This window comes from Mirounga angustirostris, unplaced genomic scaffold (assembly GCF_029215605.1).
Source record: "Mirounga angustirostris isolate CCGP_5_RB_7025 unplaced genomic scaffold, mMirAng1.0.hap1 SCAF_14, whole genome shotgun sequence".
Lineage (NCBI taxonomy): Eukaryota > Metazoa > Chordata > Mammalia > Carnivora > Phocidae > Mirounga > Mirounga angustirostris.
The window spans coordinates 44,667,471-44,690,508 of NW_026991722.1; the positions used below are offsets into that span (position 1 = coordinate 44,667,471).

At 36.9% G+C, this 23,038-nt stretch overlaps 1 protein-coding gene across 7 annotated transcripts in view; it reads right to left on the reverse strand.

Annotated features, from left to right (window-relative positions):
- TAF4B (TATA-box binding protein associated factor 4b) overlaps positions 1-23,038 on the reverse strand; it is a 132,202-nt gene that overhangs the window by 49,264 nt on the left and 59,900 nt on the right. For 6 of the 7 annotated variants that reach the window (XR_010407275.1, XR_010407274.1, XR_010407276.1 and 3 more), the window contains exons 10-12: positions 13,474-13,643; positions 8,992-9,122; positions 3,321-3,446 (exon numbers count right to left, since the gene is read on the reverse strand). Coding sequence is in view for 4 of the 7 variants with exons in the window: in XM_045886890.3 (XP_045742846.1) it covers positions 3,321-3,446; positions 8,992-9,122; positions 13,474-13,643 (427 nt within the window). In the remaining 3 variants the exon portion in view is untranslated. The remainder of the gene's footprint in view (positions 1-3,320; positions 3,447-8,991; positions 9,123-13,473; positions 13,644-23,038) is intronic. The other variant, XM_064577790.1, reaches the window with a different exon arrangement.

Here is a 23,038-nt window from a genome sequence, read left to right on the forward strand (position 1 = left end):
ATAAAATCTTAAAAAAAAAAAAAAGGCAGAGTCATTGCAAAAGCCTTAAAATGGGAACAAGCTTGGTAAAACTGAGGAAAGAAGGAAGACCCGTGTGGCTGGACCATGAGAAAAGTTGAAAGAGATAAGGTTGGAGACCATGTAGGCCAAGATACAGAGTTGAGGTTTAATTCTAGTCATAAAAAAAAGCCACAAAAGGGCTTGGAACACAGGAGTGAGATGCCACTGCTCTGACACTTTAGAAAGATCACTCTGGTTGCTCTGCAGTGAATGCAGCACTGTAGGGATGCGAGATCAGAGGCACAGGCTTACAGAACAACTCAGGAGACTGCTCTAAAATAACTGTGGTTTTAGAAAAAGATAAGGGAAACTTGGACTAATGTCATAGCAGATAAGATTAGGTTGAAATATATTTTGGAGGCAGAGCCAACTAGATTTATTGATGGACTGGATATAGGGTATGAAGTAAAGAGGAGAATCGAAGATGATTTCCTAGGATTCTAGCCTAAGCAATTGGAAAGATGAGAATACCAACTTTCTAAGATGGTAAAGACCAAAGCAGATGTTAAGACATGGGACCTCAACTTTCAGGTTGAGTCGCCTAATTAGCAGTCTATGATGCACAGTTGGCACCCTCAAAGGTCAGTATGTCTGGAGCAGAGCGAGTAAAGAAGGGAGGGATATGAGTGGTGGGTGGGTACTTTTTTAAATCTGGTAAGCAGTTTGGATTTTAAATGCAAGAGGAAGTCACTAAAGGCTTTCAAGTAACGGAGACATGCATGATTTGTTATGAAAACATTATTCTGACAACAGTATGAAAAACGGATTGTAGAAGGAAAAGGAGATCAGTTAGGGGACATTATAAAAGTCCAATCTGGGCCTGGAATAAATTGGAATAAATTGTGCCAGAAAGTAAGGATAAGGGCACCTGGGTGGCCCAGTCAGTTAAGTATCTGCCTTCTGCGCAGGTCATGATCCCAGAGTCCTGGGATCAAGCCCCACATCGGGCTCCCTGCTCAGCAGGGAGTCTGCTTCTCCTTCTCCCTCTCTCCCCAGCTTGTACTCTCTCAAATAAATAAATAAATAAGAAAGAAAAAAAGGATAAGCTCAGTGAATGATGGAAACATGAGTAACAGACAGATGTACCAGTTGGAAGGGTCTCCTACTCAGGAGGAATTTGAGCATCAAAATAAATAATGATAGTAATGGATTAATAACCTACTGAATCAAATAGAAATCCAAAGCCCATTTTGATACCAATGAATACATGAATAAATGAATAAAAGAGAAAGGAAAGCTCTTCCACATACAATGCTAATAAATGTAGAAGATGATGAGAATTAAAAAATTACCATTTTATATTTATGAGTAGTGTTCATCATAGAGGTGGCTGACTTAGGTAGATATCATCTATGGGCACTGAAGTTGATACATGGAGGTTTGGTGAGGAAGGGAATATTGGTATTATCTTGAAATACCTTCCTATGAAAAACTAACTGATTACAAAAGGGAAAATGGCAAATTTGAAATGGAGAGAACTGGAAGGCACCTACACAGCTGGGTGATCAAGGTTGCCTTTTGATAGGATCAGCTGAGAAGAATGTATTATTCCTGCCACAAATTCATTACCTAAGTCATGAGGAAATATCAGATGAACCCAGGAATTATCAGTCACCCTATAGATAGTAAGGCCTGTACTCTTAAAACCTGTCAAAGACATGAAAGAGAAAGTAAAAAATCTGACTAAAGGAATCTGAAAAGAGATGACAGTTGAATGAAACACACATTGTTGAATGGGACAATAGACCAAGAAGGAAAAAGAGACTGGGCTGAGACAGTTGGTGAAATCTGAATGGGGTCTGTGGATTACATGGCAGTGTTATATTATTCACACCCTGACTTGGTAGGGTTATACAGCAGAATGTCCTGTTTTGAAAGTAAGCTTCAGAGAAAGGCTAATTAGAGATGATAGTTGCACAACTGTAAATATTGTAAATATACAAAAAACCCTCTGAATTGAAAGAAACAAAGGAGAACAAAGGGATGAAAGAGAATAATAATAATGATGATAAGGGGGTGTGTGTGTGTGTAAATGCAGAAATGGAGAAAATGTTAAAAATGGGGGCATCTGAGAAAAGGAGATGAGGATTCTTTATATAGTTCTGACAACTTTCCTGTAAGTATGAAGTACTTCAAATTAAATTAATTTTTTTAAAAAGTGATTAGTATACAAAATACTCTAAAAGGGGAGGCTGCCAATAACACTACAAATTTTTTTTTTTTTTTAAAGATTTTATTCATTTATTTGAAAGAGAGAGAGACAGCGAGAGCAGGAACACAGCAGGGGGAGCGCGAGAGGGAGAAGCAGGGCTTCCTGCCGAGCAGGGAGCCCGACCCGAGGCTCGATTCCAGGACCCCGGGGTCATGACCTGAGCTGAAGGCAGACGCTCAACGACTGAGCCACCAGGCGCCCCAATAACACTACAAATTAAAACTAAGGTGTTTAAAACAAAAAAATCGGTCTAGTGCCCAACATTTATGACTACTCGCAAAGGACATATGCCTATGGAGAAATGTGAAGCAACAAAAGGCAAACCACAGTGCAACTAGCTTTCACCCCTTCTGACACTATAGTTCAGGAAAATGTTTCAGTAAAGAAGAAAGAAAATATATTTATATATAAGATAAATATCTTCTTACCTGTTCTTTTATTCTCTAACCCATTTCTGCCCATCCTATATTTTGTTCCATATAATCCTAATTAATCCTAATTTTACCCATAAATTTCCAAACTTTTCTCTAATTTAACTTGGCACATATCAAATTATATCCCTAAAAAGACGTTGAATATTTTTAAAAACATTTTTACTTGGGGCATGCCCAGTCAGTTAAGTGCCCAGACTCTTGATTTCAGCTCAGATCATGATCTCAGGGTCTTGGGATCAAGCCCCGCCTGGCGGTCTGCACTCAGCGGGGAGTCTGCTTGAGATTCTCTCTCCCTCTCTCTCTGCTCCCTCACCGCCCCCACCTCAAATAAATAAATCTTTAAACAAACAGTTTTTACTTGGGGGTGGTAGGTATGATCCTAGGCACATAGGAACTGAGAATGAGGAGACAAAAGATTGTATCTGATTAAAATAATTAACTGAAAGTCACTGTACCACACCATTCTGCTTATGAGAGATTTTATTAGTAATTTCATTTAAAGAAATCCTTCAGAGAAATCTGAAAGCCTAGCAAAAACAAGACAGTTGGCTAACAATAAAGCCAATTCTAACCTTGCCAGGTCATGTTCAATCATAAATCACGTAGGCTCTTACCTTGGCTACCCTAAGTAACATTTCTCTTTCTTCTAAATCCTTTCTCTGCTTCTCCAATTGATCTAGCTTTTCGAGAAATTTGAGCTGTGATCTGGTATCACTAGACAGGATGTAATTTTCACTTGCCTGGAAAAAAAGAAAAAAGAAAGTCTTACGATGGTCCTAGGCAAAACATTCTACATTAGGTCTTATAAATCAGCTAACGACAATACTAACATACATAGGGAGCTAAATTTTCAGGATGTAATATTTATATTTCTGATAATACAAACAACAAAAAAGAAACTTAGTCATCCTTAAAAGTTGAGAGGTAATTAAGCATTTAAATTTCAGAGCTTTCCTAGTAGGCCTCATTCAGAGGGGATAAAGAGAAGCCAAGCAAATCCTAAGAATAGGAAGTAGAAAGCAAAAGAGTATAACATGTACCTATAATCTAAATCTTTTTAGCTAAATTATTGTCCATCTCTGCAGACCTTAGTATAATTAATTAAATCTTAGGCTTGTGAAAGACAAAACAAAAAACCAATCACTTCACTAAAAAATACACCAAAGATGAAAGTTATCACCCTTGTTTCCACTGCTGGATTGGTCTAACCTTGGCAAGTGAGTACATTTTCAATCAAAATGCAACATGAGATAAAATGGCAAACATTTAAAATCCTAAAACTTGTTTTGAGGATTCCTTTAAGCTATGAACTTGGGCAGAAACTATAGTCAAAGAAATTAAGTATACAATTTATAAATGAGAGCTGTAACAGAGAAGTATAATTATGTCTTAATTTGCTCCATAAAATGATAAAATTTAGTTTCATTTACTCTGATATTCTAGAGTGTAAGACAGTGCTTTCCAATCTAAATATTTTGTAATTTTCTTCATCTGATATGATCACCTATCTCTCCTAATACACATAAGACGGTGGGGGGTGGGGGGTGGGGGGTGGTTTGCAGTGGTGGGCAATCTTCCCAATCAGCATTTAAGACATCCTGCCATCTATAGTCATCTCAGTAATTCAGACATTTAAGCTATGGGATGAAGATTGGGGGAGACTGTATAATAGGAAAACTGAATGTTTTTAAACATTTAGTCCAACAGTCAGGTCCTGGCTTAGAAATCATAGGTATAGCACCAATCCCATCTTTGTTTTATCCCATGCTTATGGTTGATTCAATTAACTGGGACCAAGAGATTTCATATGCCCAAGATTCCTTCTAAATTAAATTTTTATTGTTGGTATTTAACTAGATCAAAAGAGTATTACATAGTATAACGAACAAGGATGTATTAGTGCTACTTATTTTAATTCATGTTTAATACAAAACGAATTCTCAAATGCTTTTAAAGTTAAATAATACAAGATAGAATATGGAATACATTATAGGCCAACCATGAGGCATAAACATAATAACCAGTGGTTTCTTAAATACTTCATCTTTACCATGTTTGTGCTCAGATACTCTGGAGATAGTTTACTGACAGAATTTAATTTTAAAAGGACAACAAACACTAAATTAAAAAGGGGCACAGACTTTCTAAAATTTAACCCAATACCATCCCTGTGCTAAGATCCCTTCTCCTTCTCCCAACTTGTAGAATACAACTGCCTCTGGCTTAATGCATCCTTCCTTTATTCTTACAGATGCTAAACAAATGAGTGCCTCCCCTATTCCTACTAATTCCCCAACCTTATTTAAACAAGAGTAACCCCAATCTTAAAACATTGCTTCCTGTCTACCAAGCTGGCCTAACTGAAGTCTTTATGAACACTAAATAGGGTGGGTTTTTTGGTTTTTTTTTTAAGATTTTATTTATTTATTTGAGAGAGAGCAAGCTAGAGAGAGAGAGAGCAAACAAGCAGGGGAAGGGGCAGAGGGAGCAGCAGACGGCCCGCTGAACAGGGAGCCTGATGTGGGGCTTGATCCCAGGACCCTGGGATCATGACCTGAGCGAAGGTAGACGCTCAACCGACTAAGCCACCCAGGTGCCCCTAAATAGGGTGGTTTAACAATAAAAATATAAGGACTCAGACCAAATGATAACAGAGCAAATCAAGCAAATCCCACCTAAAGAAAGCACTACAGCCCCTTTCAACTAGAAAACACTGAAGGGCACCTGGGTGGCTCAGTCGGTTGAGCATCCAACTCTCGATTTCGGCTCAGGTCATGATCTCAGGGCCCTGGGATCAAGCCCCACAAAAGGCTCCTTGCTCAGTGGGGAGTCTGCTTGAGTCTGCTTCTCTCTCTCTCTTTATCCCTGCCCCCCAACAGCTTGCGCATGCGTACTCTCTCTCTCTCTCTCAAAAATAAATAAATTTAAAGAAAAGAAACACTGAAGCTTCTCCACAGTCACTGGTGTGCAGAAGACTATAATATACCTTCAGTGGGAAAACACCTGGCAAAAAGATCAAAAGCTTTGTATTGCATGTGTCACTTTCTACTTCTTTACTTAAATCTGTTTATGGACTATGATTAATTAGATAATTATATATAAACATGTGAAAGATTATCAAAAGCAGATGGATGTCAAATGCAAAGAGATGGTGGAATTTTGCTTTTAATAAAAATAAGCTCACTTTTTTGAAATTCGTGGGACAAAATTTCCCACACTGTACAGATAAAAAAAAGTCCTATCAGGGATGAACTGAAATATAAGGACAGGGCTAAATCTGTGACACAATGATTACTAAAATATCAAAGTCTACAAAATAAGTATAATTTTGAACTAGATCCAAATATAACTAAATGATTATTACTTCTGTTTAAAGAAGAATAATAATGTAACTACAAATTCAGACAGTGGCATTAACTGTATTAAGGAATGAGTGTGGGGAAAGGCAGGCTGGGGAAAATCAATCAGGATAGGCAGTGTATACAACAAAAGGTTAAGGAAGTGTTAGCTTTAAGCTAAGTTACTGAGGTTCCACGTGGGGTAGATATTATCCATTTTGCCTATGGCAACTAAATCCTTAGAACATATGCTATTGATATACAACAGAAGAACTCCATCTGAAAGCTGGAACACACAAGAGAGATTTGGAGGACACTCAGAACAGTAAACACTACTTGGAAAAATTCTATTCCACACTAAACTGTACAGTTACATTATATACAGAAACTGCCTATTGTAAATAAAAGTGCACTCATGTATCTCTGAAAATATATAATTGAGGTGGGAATAGGAGAGAATCCAGGTTTGAAAAATTTGCTAAGATGTTACAGTAAAAAGCCAAAAAGGAAGAAAATTTTCCCCACATCCCAATATTGAAGGAAAACTGATTATCAAGTCAAACTAGATTATTACAAATTTAGGATGTTAATTGTAATCCCCAAGATAACCACCAATAAAATATCTAAAAAAGTATACACAAAAGGAAATGAGAAGGGGATCAAAATAGTATATAACAACAACAAAAATCAATCCAAAAAGGCAGTAATAACGGAAACAAGGGACAAAAAAAAAAAGCTACAAAGCATACAGAAAATAGTGAAGTAGCACAAGTTCTTCCTTATCAGTAATCACTTTACATGTAAATGGAATAAACTACCCAATCAAAAGGTAGAGACTAAAAGAATGCATAAAGAACATGATAGACTACAAGCTGTCTATAAGAGATTGAGTTTGGATGAAAGGACATGCATGAATAGACTCGAAGTGAAAGGATGGAAAAAAAATTTCATGCAAGTAATAACCAAAAAAAGCAGAGATGGCTACACTAGTATCAGGTTAAATAAACTTTAAGTCAAAAATTGTTAAAAGAGATAAAGATAAACAAGGGGGCCTGGGTGGCTCAGTCAGTTGAGTGTCTGACCTTTGATTTCCGCTCAGGTCATTATCTCGGTTGTGGGATAGAGCCCTGTGGTGGGCTCTGCATTAAGTGGGGAGTCTGCTTGAGATTGTTTCTCTCCCTCTCCCCTTCCTCTGTCTTGCCCCACTCCACTGTCACCCTCTCTCTCTCTCTCTCAGACAAATAAATCTTTTAAAAAAAGAGATAAACAGGACATGATATATTGACAAAAGAGTCAATTCATCAAGAAGATATACATAACAGACAACAGAGCCCCCAAATGTATGAAGCGAACATTGACAGAACTAAAAAGAAAAATATGGTTCTACAGTAACAGTTGAAGTCTTCAATACCTCCCTTTCAATAAGAAGAATACCTAGACAGAAGATCAAGAAGGAAATAGAAGACTTAACTTTAAAACCCAAATAGATCCACCAGACTTTTATGAACATTCCACCCAACATAGGAGAATACATGTTCTGCTCAAGTGCACATCGAACGTTCTCTAAGAGTGATCATATATTAGGCCACAAAACAAGTCTACATAAATTTAAATTGATTGAATCACATAAAGAATCTCCTTTGCCCATATGGAATGAAGCTAGAAATCAACAATAAAAGAGAAACTGGAAATTTCACAAATATGTGGAAACTAAACATACTTTCAAATAACCAATGGGTCAAAGAAATCTCAAAGGAAATTAGAAACTACTTAGAAGTAAATGAAAACAAAAACACAATGTACCTAAACTTACAGAATGCAGCGAAAGCAGTGCTCAGAGGGAAATTTATAGCAGTAAATGTCTACATTAAAAAAGGAAGATCTCAAATCAGTAACCTGCTTTATACTTAAATGAACTAAAATAAAAAATGAAAGTGGGGTCATTACTGCTGAACTTACAGAAATAAAAAGGTTTGTAAGACAACACTATAAACAATTGTATGCTAACAAAATAGGACCTAGAAGAAATGGACTAATTCTGAAAACACACAAAAAGAAATAACTGATACTGCTTTTTTTTCCCCACAGCCTTTTCTCCTGATGATCACTTATTTTTAAGTCGGTCTTGCAAATTCTCACAAAAATTTATACAAGTGAGGACCTCAGCAATTATAAATAGTTCTTCCAAAGTTCTAAATAAAGCAGAAAGTACAGAAAATAGAATGATTCCTTCAGGGAACTTACCAGTGATGTGGTAGCTGCTATTTCTCTGAGATCCTTTTAACTTATGGCTAGGACATTGTGACACTGACCATTCTCACAAACTCAAAACCTCATAAGGTTACCCACATACCACGTTGCACAAAATCTAGCTATCAACACTTCTTGGTATGGAGGAAAAGGTTATCTTTTTTATTTTTCATCTCTCATCCCAATAAATTCGCTCTCCACCAAAACCATAATACAAATAAATCAAGTGCTTTCATCTTGATGATGGCAAGTAATTTGGTTCCTACCAGTAGAGACAAGACAGGCTATCGTTCCATTTAATTTGTTTAAAAAGCAGTGGCACCAGCATTCGCACTCAATACAATTATTTAACTTATTAAAAGGAACAACAGTGCTAACGGAGCACAGAGCACTGAAGATATATTCTCCTTGCCAATCAAAAGCTGTAGGAGATGTCTCAGGCAGAACAGATGCATATCCCAATCTACATTGACACAGAAGCTTCGGATACAATTTTAAACTCTATGTTAATTTTGTCATGTAAGCATATGTAAATCAGGCAAATTAGGAATTAAACTTTTGTCTACCAATATGAACTATGCCTCTCGACCATTTCCTTTAAACATATACTTAAAATATGAATCCATACCAAAATACTATCTTTAACATGACAAAGAGGAAAGAGAAGAATTTGTACTTCTTTAATGATTTTCTTTACCTTGTAAGTTGTCATTCGATGCTGAGCAATTGTAGTCAGTTTTTCTAGAAGGCCTCGTAATCGCTCCTGTGTTGCATGGGAGATCAAGTTCACAGCATCAGAGTTAAGTTCTGTAATGTCATGCTTTTTACCTGTAGAAGCAGAGAAAATCCATTACGTGTTTTAGTAGTGGCTGATAATTGAAATAATTAGCACAGCAGGTATTCTGTTCCCCCTGGAAGTCATACCCATTATGAATAAAGGTTTGGAGATTATGATTTTCCTGGTAAAGTCACAACTTCAAAGATCTTAGACATTACATTAATAAAACCTAGCCTGAAGCCTCAGAAAATATAGACATTGTTTCACTTAGCCCCTAGAATCATTCTCCTTGCAAGGTCATTTATAGGACAAAGTTAATAAGAACACAAATCAAGTCTAGTGTTCAGGGAGGAAAATGGTAACTGCAGAAATTAGTGCCATATTCTGTTAATTTTAGTAATTAAAAAAATAGAAAATTACATTTCGCTCTGTTTGACACCGTTAACAATTTATGACATTTATTTCAATGAATTCAGATTGTGGGTCTCTGTTACTGCCGTATCTACAAGACATACCTACACTTCTTTTGTCCATTACCAATCATGCTTCTTTTGCACTAACTCATGTTCTGATAAGTTGACCTGGTAATTAATTTACAAGCTGAAATGGGTTCAAAGCCTTATCATTTCATCCATCCATTTGAATACCTTCTCTTTCAATGTATCTCCTTCCATAAATAAACCAAACTTCTATTCTTCTTTTGGCTAACTAGGAAGAAAGATTCAGGAAAACAACTTGGACCACATACCCAAAGGCAGAAGCTCATTTATAAAAGACCTTATCAGTATTTACATAGTAATTCCTCAGCTCAGTGAAACCAACCTGTATCAAGAGAGACCTAAATCTAAAGATATAGCCAATTGTGTAGTCTAATTTAAATGAGCTTTTAATAGTGCTATTGTGTTTATTTTTAACATACATAACAGTTTGCTTTTGCACTCTCATCTAAAACATACTCTTATATACTCACCAAATTATGAATCAGTATAGCAAAAATAAGTTTTAATTAAAAGCCAACAAATCTTAAATACATTCTTTGACATTATTCCATAATAAATGCTAAACTTCAAAGTGTAAGCTATAGGATATGAGGGCTATCTGGCTGTGACATCTGTCACACCACTGATCACCAGGGCGGATTCAGTTGATCTGGCTGCCAAGGCGCAGCGCAGTCCCCTTCCTCTCTCACTGTTCCTTGTGCATCCCTCTCAAAGCTACGTGCTCCCTTGAAAAGAATGATCTTCCTAGATAGAGAAAGGCCATTCTTTGGTCAGGGGTATGCAAGTAGCTGCATTCCCCTACTAGAACCTCCAAAGAAGCTCCCAAGGTCCAAAATGCAGGCTATAGTAAACCAGACAGGAAGAAGATATAAAATTATTTAGCTTCTCCTAAGCTAAACCTTCAAAATATAATTCATTACTGTCTAGCAAAACTGAATTCATCATCAATTTTAGATTTAAGCAAGGAAAAAACACTACAAAGTCAAATCTTCTCTACTAAAATTGTTAGCATACATAAATAGTGAAGGCCTTCTATATAAGGACATAATTTCAAAACCATCCAATGATTAAAATTACAACTAAACATGGGGAAGAGATAGGGGATGACCTGTCAGTTCATGCTTAAAGGAAAGAAAATGCACATTTAAAAATATGTAGTGTTTTGGAGAGAAACTTTGAAAATAATTTCATATGTATTTATAAAATAGTTTATCCTATGTAGGGAAAAAAATCCATATTTTAAAAATATTAGAAATAAACAAGGGTAGGGATTTGCAAACAATTCCAGGGTTTCGTGATCAAATGTTCTAATATCTTCACTACACTGATAATAAAACATGGACAAAGTTACCAAGTTAAAATACTGTAAGAAAAATTCCCACCCTTTTTTCTTTAGATTCTTTCTTTCTTTCTTTCTTTGAGAGAGAGGGGAGAGGGAATGGCAGAGGGGGAAGGAGAGAGAGAATCTGAAGCAGACTTCTTGCTGAGCGTGGAGCCCAACACGGGGCCTGATCCCATGACCCTGAGATCATGAACTGAGCCTAAATCAGGAGTTGGGTGCTTAACCGACTGCATCACCAAGGCGCCCCCCCAAATTCCCACTTTTAAACAAAACACTCTAAGTTGACAAAACTGATGAAAAAAATCTGGTTGGTGCTTTTAAGCTTGTTACATGATTTTATAGAATGTCTATGTAATTTAGTTTAGGTAATTAGGAAAAAAGGAAGAACACTGGAATGTTAACTCTCCTAACAGTATTCAAGTAGAAAAATCCCCCCAAAATTCTTTGGGTTGATTTATAATTTCTGTGATTAAGGAATAGTCCTGGTTCTGAGCTGTTCTGTAAAGATGGAACTTTACTATACATGGAAAACATTCCTAGAAATATATAACTACACTCACTCTATAGTTTTATTGTTTTTAAAAAAGCTTAGGTATTTCAGAAGTTGTTTTGTAATTTTCCATGATATTAAATGACAAGTTTGTGCTTAATTATTAAGAACTGAAAATACCAAATAGTTACTCCCAGAATTCTCCTTGAAAGCAGAGGGTGGCAAACTAAATTCGATCTCTTTTTGTATAAAGTCTGATGGGAATACAGTCTTGCCTATTTGCTTATGTATTCTCTATGGCTGCTCTTGCAATGTAATAGAGTTGAGCAGTAGTGACACAAACCACATGACCACAAAGTGGCAAATATTTACTATCTGGCCCTTTGCAGAAAAAAACTGCCCATCCCTGTCCTAAATGATCAAATTGTTCTTTCAATGCTAAAAACTTTCCTATCATATACTCAAAGTATAAGTCAAGCTAGAAATAAAATTTGTCGGGTGGAGGGGGTGGGAACTGATAAAGCTAAGTATCTACTTCTCTACCAAAGGTCTAGATAATTACAGGGTTACATGGAGTCAATACCAGTAAGCTTCCCAAGCCATCACAGGAAAGTATCATGCTTGTTCCAAAATTAAGGAACTGGCTCCTGTACAGTACACAATACATACGCAAAAAGAGACTGTAAGAGAGAGTAAGAAAAAGAGGGAAGGAAAAAGAAAAAGGAGTGAGGAGGGAGGTGGGGGGAAAAGTCAAACAAAACACAAGCAAACATTTTACCATCAGCTCTTCTGAATTGCTATCCTTTTGAACCGCTTATAAATTCTAGTTTTTCATAATAAAAGAAAGATAACAGAGGGGCTCCTGGGTGGTTCAGTCAGTTGAGTGTCTGACAACTGATTTTGTCTCAGGTCATGATCTCGAGCCCCACTGCTGGACTCAGGGCAGAGTCTGCTTGAGATTCTCTCTCTCCCTCTGTCCCTCTCCCCACTCATGCACTTGCACTCTCTAATAAATCTTAAAAAAAAAAAAAAAAAAAGATACCCAAGTTATGTTAGAAATGAAAAAAATGGAATTTGTAGAGTATATAGTAGGAGCTCAAACATTTCTTTATTATTTTGTGAACTAGATTTAAACTATGTAATAGTAATGTACTTTGTAGTCCTTAAAAATACTATGGGCGTATATCAGAAATCAGAAACCTTCACATTTTTGTGTTAGGGCTTCAATATAAAATACAAAGATCCTTACTAAAGTATACTCAAAGGTCACTAGTATTAACCTCCCAAATTTGATATGGGCAATGAAGAAGGTACTCCAAGAAGTCCCAGGGTTAGGACACATGAAATGAGATAACTCACATGCAATAATCTCTCTCCAAACTGTCTTATTTTTCAGTCAGTGTGGGGAGAATGTAGTCTTTCATGTTTCTGCAAGTTTGGTATTAAACAACAAGAAAAAAGCTGTGTGGCTCCAGAACAAAACTGGAACATTCTCTTCCATTTCCTTCTACACACACTAGGCAGCCACCTAATAACTACTCAGTGGACCTAGGGAGAAACCTAGTATTTTAATTTAGTTCTTTTAGGGTAAAGACGAGTTTGAATTTCAGGGTTGAGAGAAGAAAAAAGGGACTTAGTCTCTATTTCTATGTTTCACAATACTTGGAATTTTCTAGATTTCATAAACATGAACTTGTAATGTATGCATGCATTTGTATACATATGTGCCTAGTCCAACCAAGAAAGGAACAGGACAGGAAAAAAAAACAGTACATCATATGTACAAATTCACGTAAAGTAAAAATATACACATATTTCTCCCACTAAGAAATAAAAGTAAAATATTAACTTCTATTATCTAAACCAGAAACCATAGGTTATGATTTAAGTTATATTAATAGTTTTTAAAATGAAATACTTCTTTCTATAACACCCATGAAATCCTGATTATTTCCAGAGCCTTATTTAAGCCTGAGTTCCAGGAAAACCAACCCACACTGTCTCTTTTGATAACACTTTCCCTGGAACAGACAGTCCTCTTAGGTCAATAATCTTAAGTCTGCACTTACCAATGTCTAATATTCTCTTTTGCAGAGCTCCAATGAAAAGAAATGGTTCATCTTTACATGACTGAACAAGTGTGCCAACCAATTCAGAGTTTGTTGCTAAGATGCAGGCATTTTCTTCACTGAGGTTGACCCCTGCCATGGAAGTCACATCATTGATGTCATCTTCATCTCTAAGAGGAAAAAAAGATAGCTTTTTGGTGGTGGTGGTGGTGGTTGGTGATGTGTATATGAATGATTTAAGAGAGCAAAGAATTATAGATCTCTCCTTATAACTGAAGACATTATTTTAACTCAATTCATCCAAGCAAGAGAACTGAAGAATGGCTATCTTTCCCTGGAAGCCTTTAAAAATTAATTGGTGTGTCTAACCACTAGTGTACATTTAATATCAGAGAGATGAATCAGAAGCAACTCTGTCTTCTAGTGCCCATCTTTCCATCTTTCAGCTTAGTAAATGGATACACCAACAGGGACTTGGGGGTTAAACTAAGTTAACCACAAATGCCCTACAATGAGAGACAAAGTAACAATAACAGACTTCTTTGTTTTTATCCAAGATGATTAAAAGCCCCTCAGATTTCCCCAGTGCACTCTACTGTTCCACTGAGGATCAGGAGAAATCTGCTGATCCTGAAGATCTATACCCACATAAAGACCCATAAGAAGAAGGTTTCTTGACTAGTTATTCTGAAACCAAATGGTTAAAGCTAGTTTTGATCTTCTGCTTCAGACTTTTGGTGTGTTCCATCTATACCAACTGAATTCATTAAACCACATCCTCGAGCAAATGGCTGTAAAGGGTCTACATATAAAATTACACACACACACACGTTAACATGACATATATATATATATATAAGAAACAAAACATGTTTGAGCTCCTTGCATTGCACCAGCAAAAATAAATAGTTGTTTTTATCTAACAGGATTGCTACATGGCTACAGTGCTAAGATTAGTATATATGTTTAAGGATCGAGAAGAAAAAGAGAAAAGAAATACAAAAATTCCCTCACAGCATCCTTATCACCACATGTAATAACAAACACATTACTGATCATAACTCACCTAACCAATGCATAACATAATTTACACAAACATGATTACATAAAAAAAGATGTTGCTTCTCTTTATTGCATGGGCCAAATGGTATATCATGTAGTCTCCCATCAATAGATTTAAATTATGGAACTCCCTGTGGTAATGCATTTGTGCACGAGAAAAGGAAATAAATTATAATTGTCAAGCACTCAAGAAATGAAGGCCTCTGGTGTTCCACTTTAAAAAGCAACACATTAGGGGTTAAGGGGAAAGAGCCCATCTTCAAACATAAGAGATTAAAAAAAAAAAACTACGTAAAAGAGCTAGACACAGCAGTTGAAAGTGAAGAGAGAACAATGGTCTTATAATCTGAACAGCGGATTTAAAAGCCTAACATTAAAAGGTGTGTCTTTACAAAGAGAAGAAAAATTTAAATTTAGTATCTCAAACCACTTAAATAAAACATGCAGTACAAAGAAAGTATACTGAAATGGTTGGACTCTACCTTATCAAATGTCACAGAGGTATTGTCAGAAGTATGGATGCTGAAAATGACTCTAAGAATCATTCTGCCACCTATGTAAATAAAGCATTTCCAGAAACATCTAAACATGTAAACATCTAAAGTGTAAGAATGGTAAAAACCATAAACCCAAAGATGGACCAAGACCCAAGTAAAAAAATAAAAGGTCTGAGTAAAAAATATTTTTTAAAAATCCATGTCTCATGGGAGCCTGGTGGGCTGAGTTGGTAGAGCATGTGACTCTCGATCTTGGGATCGTGAGTTGGAGCCCCATGTTGGGGGTAGAGATTACTTTAAAAAAACCAAACCAAAACAAAAACCGCACCGTGTGTCAAGAGAATGAAAAGACAAGCCACGGAGTAGGAGAAAATATTTGCAAAAGACATCAGATAAAGGATTGTTATCCAAAATATACAAAGAATTCTTAAAACTCAACAATAAGAAAACAAACAAACCAATTAAAGAACTGGCCAAAGTCCTAATAAAAAAGATGTACAGATGGCACATGAGGCATATGCTCCACATCCTTGTCATCAGAGAAATGCAAATTAAAATGAGATACCACTATACACCTAATAGAAAGGCCAAAATCCTAAACACTGACAACATCGAATGCTGATGAGGAGGATGTGGAGCAACAGGAACTCTCATTCACTGCTGGTAGCAATGCAAAATGGTACAGCCACTTTGGAAGACAATTTGGCAGTTTATTATAGAACTAAACATACTTTTACTGTACAACCCAGCAATCACATTCCCTGGTATTTACTCAAAGGAGTTGAAAATTTATGTCCACACAAAAACTTATACATGGATGTTTAGAGCAGCTCCAGAGATAATTGACAAAACTTGGAAACAGCCATAATGTCCTTCAGTAGCTAAGTATATATATAAACTGTGATACATCCAGATAACGGAGCATTATTAAGTGCTAAAAAGAAATGAGATGTCACACCATAAAAAGACACAGACAGGAACTTAAATGCAAATTATTAAGTGAAAAAAGCCAATCTGAAAAGGCTACATACTGTATGATTCCAACTACATGACATTCTGGAAAAGGCAAACTTTTGCCTTTTGGAGGCAGAGCACAGAGAATTTTTACGGCACTGAAACTACTCAGTATGATACTATAATGTTGGATACACATCATTATACATTTGGGTTGTTTTTTTTTTTTTAAGATTTATTGATTTATTTGAGAGAGAGAGAGGAAGCAGGGGGAGGGGCAGAGGGAGAGGGAGAGGGGAAGCAGGTTCCCTGCTGAGTTTCCCCGCTGAGTGTGGAGCCGAATGCAGGGATCAATCTCATGACCCTAAGATCATGACCTGAGCTGAAACCAAGAGTTGGACGCTTAACTGACTAAGCCACCGAGGTACCCCTCACTATACATTTGTTAAAACCCACAAAATGTACTACACCGATAGCAAACTGTAAACTATGGGCTTCGAGGCTTAATGGCTTGTCAGTGCAGGTTTGTCAACTGTAACAAATGGACCACTCTGGTAGGGGATGTTGATAATGAGGGAGGCTATGCATGTGAGGGATTAGGGGGAATTCTCTGTATCTTCCAATCAATTTTGCAGTGAACCTAACCCGCTTTATTTTTTTTTTTTTTTAAAGATTTTATTATTTATTTGAGAGAGAGAGAGAACATAAGTGGGGCCGGGGGCAGAGGGAGAAGCAGGCTCCCGGCTGAACAGGGAGCCCAATGAGGGGCTGGATCCCAGGACCCTAGGATCACAACCTGAGCTGAAAGCAGATGCTTAACCAACTGAGCCACCCAGGCGCTCCGAACCTAGCCTGCTTTAATAAACAAAACCTATCCAAAAAAAAAAAAAAAAAGTCAACTACACATCAGTGAAGAGCTAGTCACTACAAAACAGAAACCCAGTTACTTAACATCTTAAGGATTTCAATTTTTTTTTTTTTAAGATTTTATTTATTTGCGCGAGAGAGAATGAGAGACAGAGAGCATGAGAGGGAGGAGGGTCAGAGGGAGAAGCAGACCCCCCGCTGAGCAGTGAGCCCGATGCGGGACTCGATCCCAGGACTCCGGGATCATGACCTGAGCCGAAGGCAGTTGCTTAACCAACTGAGCCACCCAGGCGCCCCAGGATTTCAATTTTTCCTTTAAAAAATGAGTAACTTAGGGATGCCCCTTGGGGAAAAAAAAGATACATACACACCCGAGCATAACATATCTCTGGAAATATACATGAGGAATTCTCCTCTGGAGAGGGAAATAGGGAAGTGGAGATAAGAAAGACTTATTTTATAACCACAATATACTCTTTTCTACCTCTTGAATGTTGTACTATATACATGGATTACCAATCAAAATGATTAGTGATATTTATTTTTTAATTTTTTAAAATGTTTTATTTATTTATTCATGAGAGTCAGAGAGAGAGAGGCAGAGGGAGAAGCAGGCTCCCCGCCTAGCAGGGAGCCCGACGCGGGACTCGATCCCAGGACCCTAGGATCATGACCTGAGCCCAAGGCAGACGCTTAACCATCTGAGCCGCCAGGCGCCCGGTTAGTGATATTTAAAAATAGTAAACAAATATTTAGGAAAAGAAAACTGAAAATAGAAAATATGATGAAGTTTAGACATAAAACCCCAATATTCCCTTAAAAAGAAAATCAGAATTATTTAACACAAAACATGGCCTTTATACACATGCACACAACACTGAATGTTTACAATCTCAGATGTGTATCAGGTACACAGGCACCATAAACTGCAAACTGCTTCCACAGGAGGGTTCCTGCATAACCCCTGTTAAGATCTCACACACAGGCTGGAAAGACCAGTACCAAGCATACTTAGTACCAGTACTTAGCATAGTACTAGAATTGAACAGAATTCATCAATGAGGAGACAGTCCCAGGGTTTTAAGAATCTTCTTGCAGCCCTTCTCTGAAATAAGCAAGGAACTAACTGCCCAATAAAACTGTTCTTGCCTGGCTTCCCTCCTCCTATTTGGCCCTAAGCTGAACACAGCTCCCTCTAGTACATCTGCCAGTTGCTATGGTTACAGAGGGCAGCAGGAATAGAGGAAGACCCCCACTGAGGGAAGAGGAAAAGGTGCCATAATAAACAGCACCCAAGCCATTTAAAACTTCCTCTAAGTAAGGAGGCAGACTGAAGGGAAAAAAAGTCAACACAGTGTAGTAGCAGCATTACCAATAAGGCTAAGATAGGTCAGGAGACAGTATCAAAGGCATTGATGTTGAAGCATAGTTGTGAGAAGAAAATGAGAGTCCCCGAACTACATCTTCAAGTCTTCTGGTCTAATGCAGTGTCTTTTCATGAGGGTACTGTGCAAAATAATCGGTTTTGTTTTGTTTTAAAAAATATACAAAAAGGAAATTTATTTTTATTATTTTTAAAGATTTTATTTATTTGAGAGAGAGAGCACATAAGCAGGGAGAGCAGGAGAGGAAGAAGGAGGCTCACTACTAAGCAGGGAGCCCAATGCAGGACTTGATCTCAGTACCCTGGGATCATGACCTGAGCTGAAGGCAGACGGCAGACGCTTAATCAACTGAGTTACCCAGGTGCCCACAAAAAGGAAATTTAATAGTGCCTTGGTAGAAGCTTTCCAATTCAAGATTCTGTGAGATGTAATAAGTTACTGTGTAAAAATTAAAGAAGAATTACCCAATTATCATTAATGTCTTACATTCTGGCTTCTAAAATCAATCTAATTCCTTAGCTTTTGATAAAGCTGTCCACTGCTTGTGCCTGACTTCTTAAATCTCTTTCACTGTCTTAAGATCTGAACAGCCCCAGACTGATGATTCTTCTAAAGTAGAGGGAATCATATTATTTTCCTGTTCAAAAACCTGTCATGTTCCCAAAAACTTAACTTGATATTCAAGGTTTTCTAGGTAATGACCTTAACTTAGCACTCTTCCCTCCCATTACTCACTATCACATAGTTCCTACTGATTCTGGCCTTGGTTCAGGCCATTCCCCACTTCCGGTTCTCATCTTCAAACTCCTACTTTTATTGTCTTTCAGTTGTCAAAGCTTTAGCTATATCCCAGTCCTATTTCAAATGCCTAGTTTAGAAATGCTGGTTTAATTTGTTTTTATACTTTTGTTTTTATGTTTTTTTTACTTTGTTTTTATATTTTTAAAGCATTTGTCCAATTGCTACAACTTTTCAACTTCTGAGAGCACGTTGTGTCTTCCATTTTAAACATCAGTGTGTTTCTCTTAAAAACCAAATAGACTTATTTTATTGATTATATTCAACAAATATATTAAATATAATAAAGATTATATTATCTTTATTGCCTATTATTCCTAGCAGAAATGATAACAGTTGAGGAATTTCCCTCTGTTCAGAACATGTGCTATTCATTTGTTACAATGTACTGAGAAGTAGAACAGTGGGTAAAACAGTGAGTCAAACTGCCTGTAGTGCAACCCTGACTGCTTGTTATAATCTATGTGAAGTAAAGCAAATTAATCTTTCCAGACCTGCATTGTTAGTAAAATGGAGGCAATAGCAGTCCTTACATATTAGACTGAAGATTAAAGGAAGTAATTCATCCCACGGAAAAAGGAATTAGTCTAATATAGAAAGAGTTCCTACAAATAACTAAGGAAAAAAACCCATGATCCAATGGAAAAATGGAGAAAGCACATGAATTTTCACAAAGAAAAAATTTAAAATGACTCAAATATAAGATGTTCTAACTCTACTCATAAGAGAAATATAAGATATAATTTTTCACCTGTTAGACTGGCAAAAACTAAGTTCACCAGAACATGTGAAAATATGCTACCATGAGCTTGCTGCTCAGTGTAATTTGTAAATTTAACCTCCATGGAGAATCATTTGATATTCTGACAATTTAAAATAAATAAGCTCAGGGTACTTGTGTGGCTCAGTTGGTTAAGTGTCTGCCTTTGGCTCAGGTCATGAGGTCATGATCCCAGGGTCCTGGGATGGAGCTCCACATCAGCTTCCCTGCTCAGTGGGGAGAGTCTGCTTCTCCCTATCCCTCTGTGCTTACACACTCTCTCTCTCAAGTAAATAAAATCTTAAAAATAAATAAATAAAAGCAAGACTTCTTTATAAATAAATAAATAAATAAATAAGCTCTTCTTTCTAGAAATTATGTGAAATGATAGCCACTGTGGCTTTGCTTTCCTAGTACAAAACACTGGAAATATCCTAAATATCCACCATTATATAACTTTGTTAAAAATCTCCAATCACAATTATACACTGATATAGAACAATCTCCAAGATTTATTACTACTAAGTTGTAAAAAACAAAATGTAAAACATTATGTATTGCATACTACCATCTGTGTTGAGAAGATTACATCTAGAAAGACACACAAGAAATTGCTAACAGTGGTTGGCTCCAGAATGGAAACGTGGGTAGCAGAGAGAAAAAGAAGCAAGGGAGAACCTTATTTTTCCACTGTATATCTTTTCTTCCTTTCAAATATTGTACAAAATGTATATATTATCTCACTGAATAAATAAATAGTTTAGAAAGCATAAACAAAAAATTTTATTTTAAGAAGATTAAGGGCTTCCTGGGGCACCTGGGTGGCTCAGTCGTTAAGCGTTTGCCTTCGGCTCAGGTCATGATCCCAGGGTCCTGGGATCGAGCCCCGCGTCAGGCTCCCTGCTCGGCGGGGAGCCAGCTTCTCTCTCCCCCACACCCCCTGCTTGTGTTCCCTCTCTCGCTGTGTCTCTCTGTCAAATAAATAAATAAAAATCTTTAATAAAAAAAAAGATTCTCTCTCTCCCTCTGCCTCTGCCCCTCCCTCTGCTCTCTCTCTCTCTCTCAAAATAAATAAAATCTTAAAAAAAAAAAAAAAGATTAAGGGCTTCCCTTAGATTACTAATCCCTGGTAAAATAACTTTGCCTTCAATACTCTTCTGGTAAACCCTTAGGTATAACCTCTCTACCACAGCCGGCACATAAACTCATGCAACACCCTGTTTATTCCTCCTTCCATGCCTTTGTGAAGTTATTTTTCTCATGGGAAAGTCTCTTTTTCTTTCCTCTTTTGACTCAATGTAGCATAACATACTGCAGGATTTCCCAAACTTTAGTGATTTTAAGAACCATCTGGGACGCAAACAATGAATCATGGAACACTACATCAAAAACTAATGATGTAATGTATGGTGATTAACATAACATAATAAAAAAAAAAAGTATAAAAAAATTTATCTTGCAGACCTGAAAAAATATATATATATATATAAATTAGATCTTGTAAGTTTTACCTGACTTTGGTCATTATTATATTTCTAATTTACAGAATGAGGGTTAGTATAAAGTAAGTGTTCAATAAATATTTGTTGGATAAATAAACATTGTTCTATTGCCTAAAAAAAAAAAGAACCACCTGGGAGTATATTTAAAATACATGTCTCACAATCAAATACACACCTGCACAGTACCCACGATTTGCACTCAGTGGCTCTAGGCTAGAGACCACAAACCTGGAATTTTTTTTTTTTTTAATTTTATTATGTTATGTTAGTCACCATACAATACATCATTGGTTTTTGATGTGGTGATCCACGATCCATTGTTTTCATATAACACCCAGTGCTCCATGCAGTACGTGCCCTCCTTAATACCCATCACCGGGCTAACCAATCTCCCCTCCCCCCTCCCCTCTAAAACCCTGTTTGTTTCTCAGAGTCCATAGTCTCTCATGGTTCATCTCTCCCTCCAATTCCCCCCCCCACTTTTCCCTTCCTTCTCCTAATGTCCTCCATGTTATTCCTTATGTTCCACAAATAAGTGAAACCATATGATAATTGACTTTCTCTGCTTGACTTATTTCACTTAGCATAATCTCCTCCAGTCCCATCCTGGAATTTTTTTTAAACAAACATACTTAGGTGATTGTGAGGCATATACTCTGTGGACCACACTTGGAAAAATACTGAGTTATAAAAATTAAGAGCACCAAATCTATAGTTAGAGATGAAGGTTTTAGCCCCTGCTCTGACAATTATTAAAAGGATGACCTTGAACAACTTACTCATCAATTCCCTTATATATGGAGGTAAAAACTATACTTGTTACATGATTTTGAATGACAACTGTATTAGAAACCAGAACTATATTAGAAATAAAAAATGAGTATTTAGGGTCACCTGGTTGGCTCAGTGTGTGACTCTTGATCTTGGGGTCGTGAGTTCAAACCCCATGTTGGGTGTAGAGATTACTTAAAAATAAAATCATTTTAATACAGTGGAATATTACTCAGCCATCAAATGAAATCTTACCACTGGCAATGATGTGGATGGAACTAGAGGGTATTATGCTAAGCGAAATAAGTCAATCAGAGAAAAACAATTATATGATTTCACTTGAATTTAAGAAACAAAACAGAGGATCATAGGGGAAGGGAGGGAAAATAAAATAAGATGAAATCAGGGGCGCCTGGGTGGCTCAGTTGGTTAAGCGACTGCCTTCGGCTCAGGTCATGATCCTGGAGTCCCGGGATCGAGTCCCGCGTCGGGCTCCCTGCTTGGCGGGGAGTCTGCTTCTCCCTCTGACCCTCCCCCCTCTCATGTGCTCTCTCGTTCTCTCTCTCAAATAAATAAATAAAATCTTTAAAAAAATAAAATAAAATAAAATAAAATAAGATGAAATTAGGGAGACAAACCATAAGAGACTCTTAACTACAGGAAACAAACTGAGGGTTGCTAGAGGGGAGGTGGGTGGGGGGATAGGGTAACTGGGTGATGGGCATTAAGGAGGGCAGGTCATGTAATGAGCCCTGGGTGTTATATACAACTGATGAATCACTGAACTCTACCTCTGAAACTAAGAATACACTACATGTCAATTAATTGAATTTAAATAAAATTTAAAAATAAAATCTCTTTAAAAATGAGTATTCATTAAAAATTAATAAAACCATTACATATTAACATAAATAACATTTTAATGAAAACCAATACCAAAATTAAAAAATAATTACTCAAAAGGGTGGC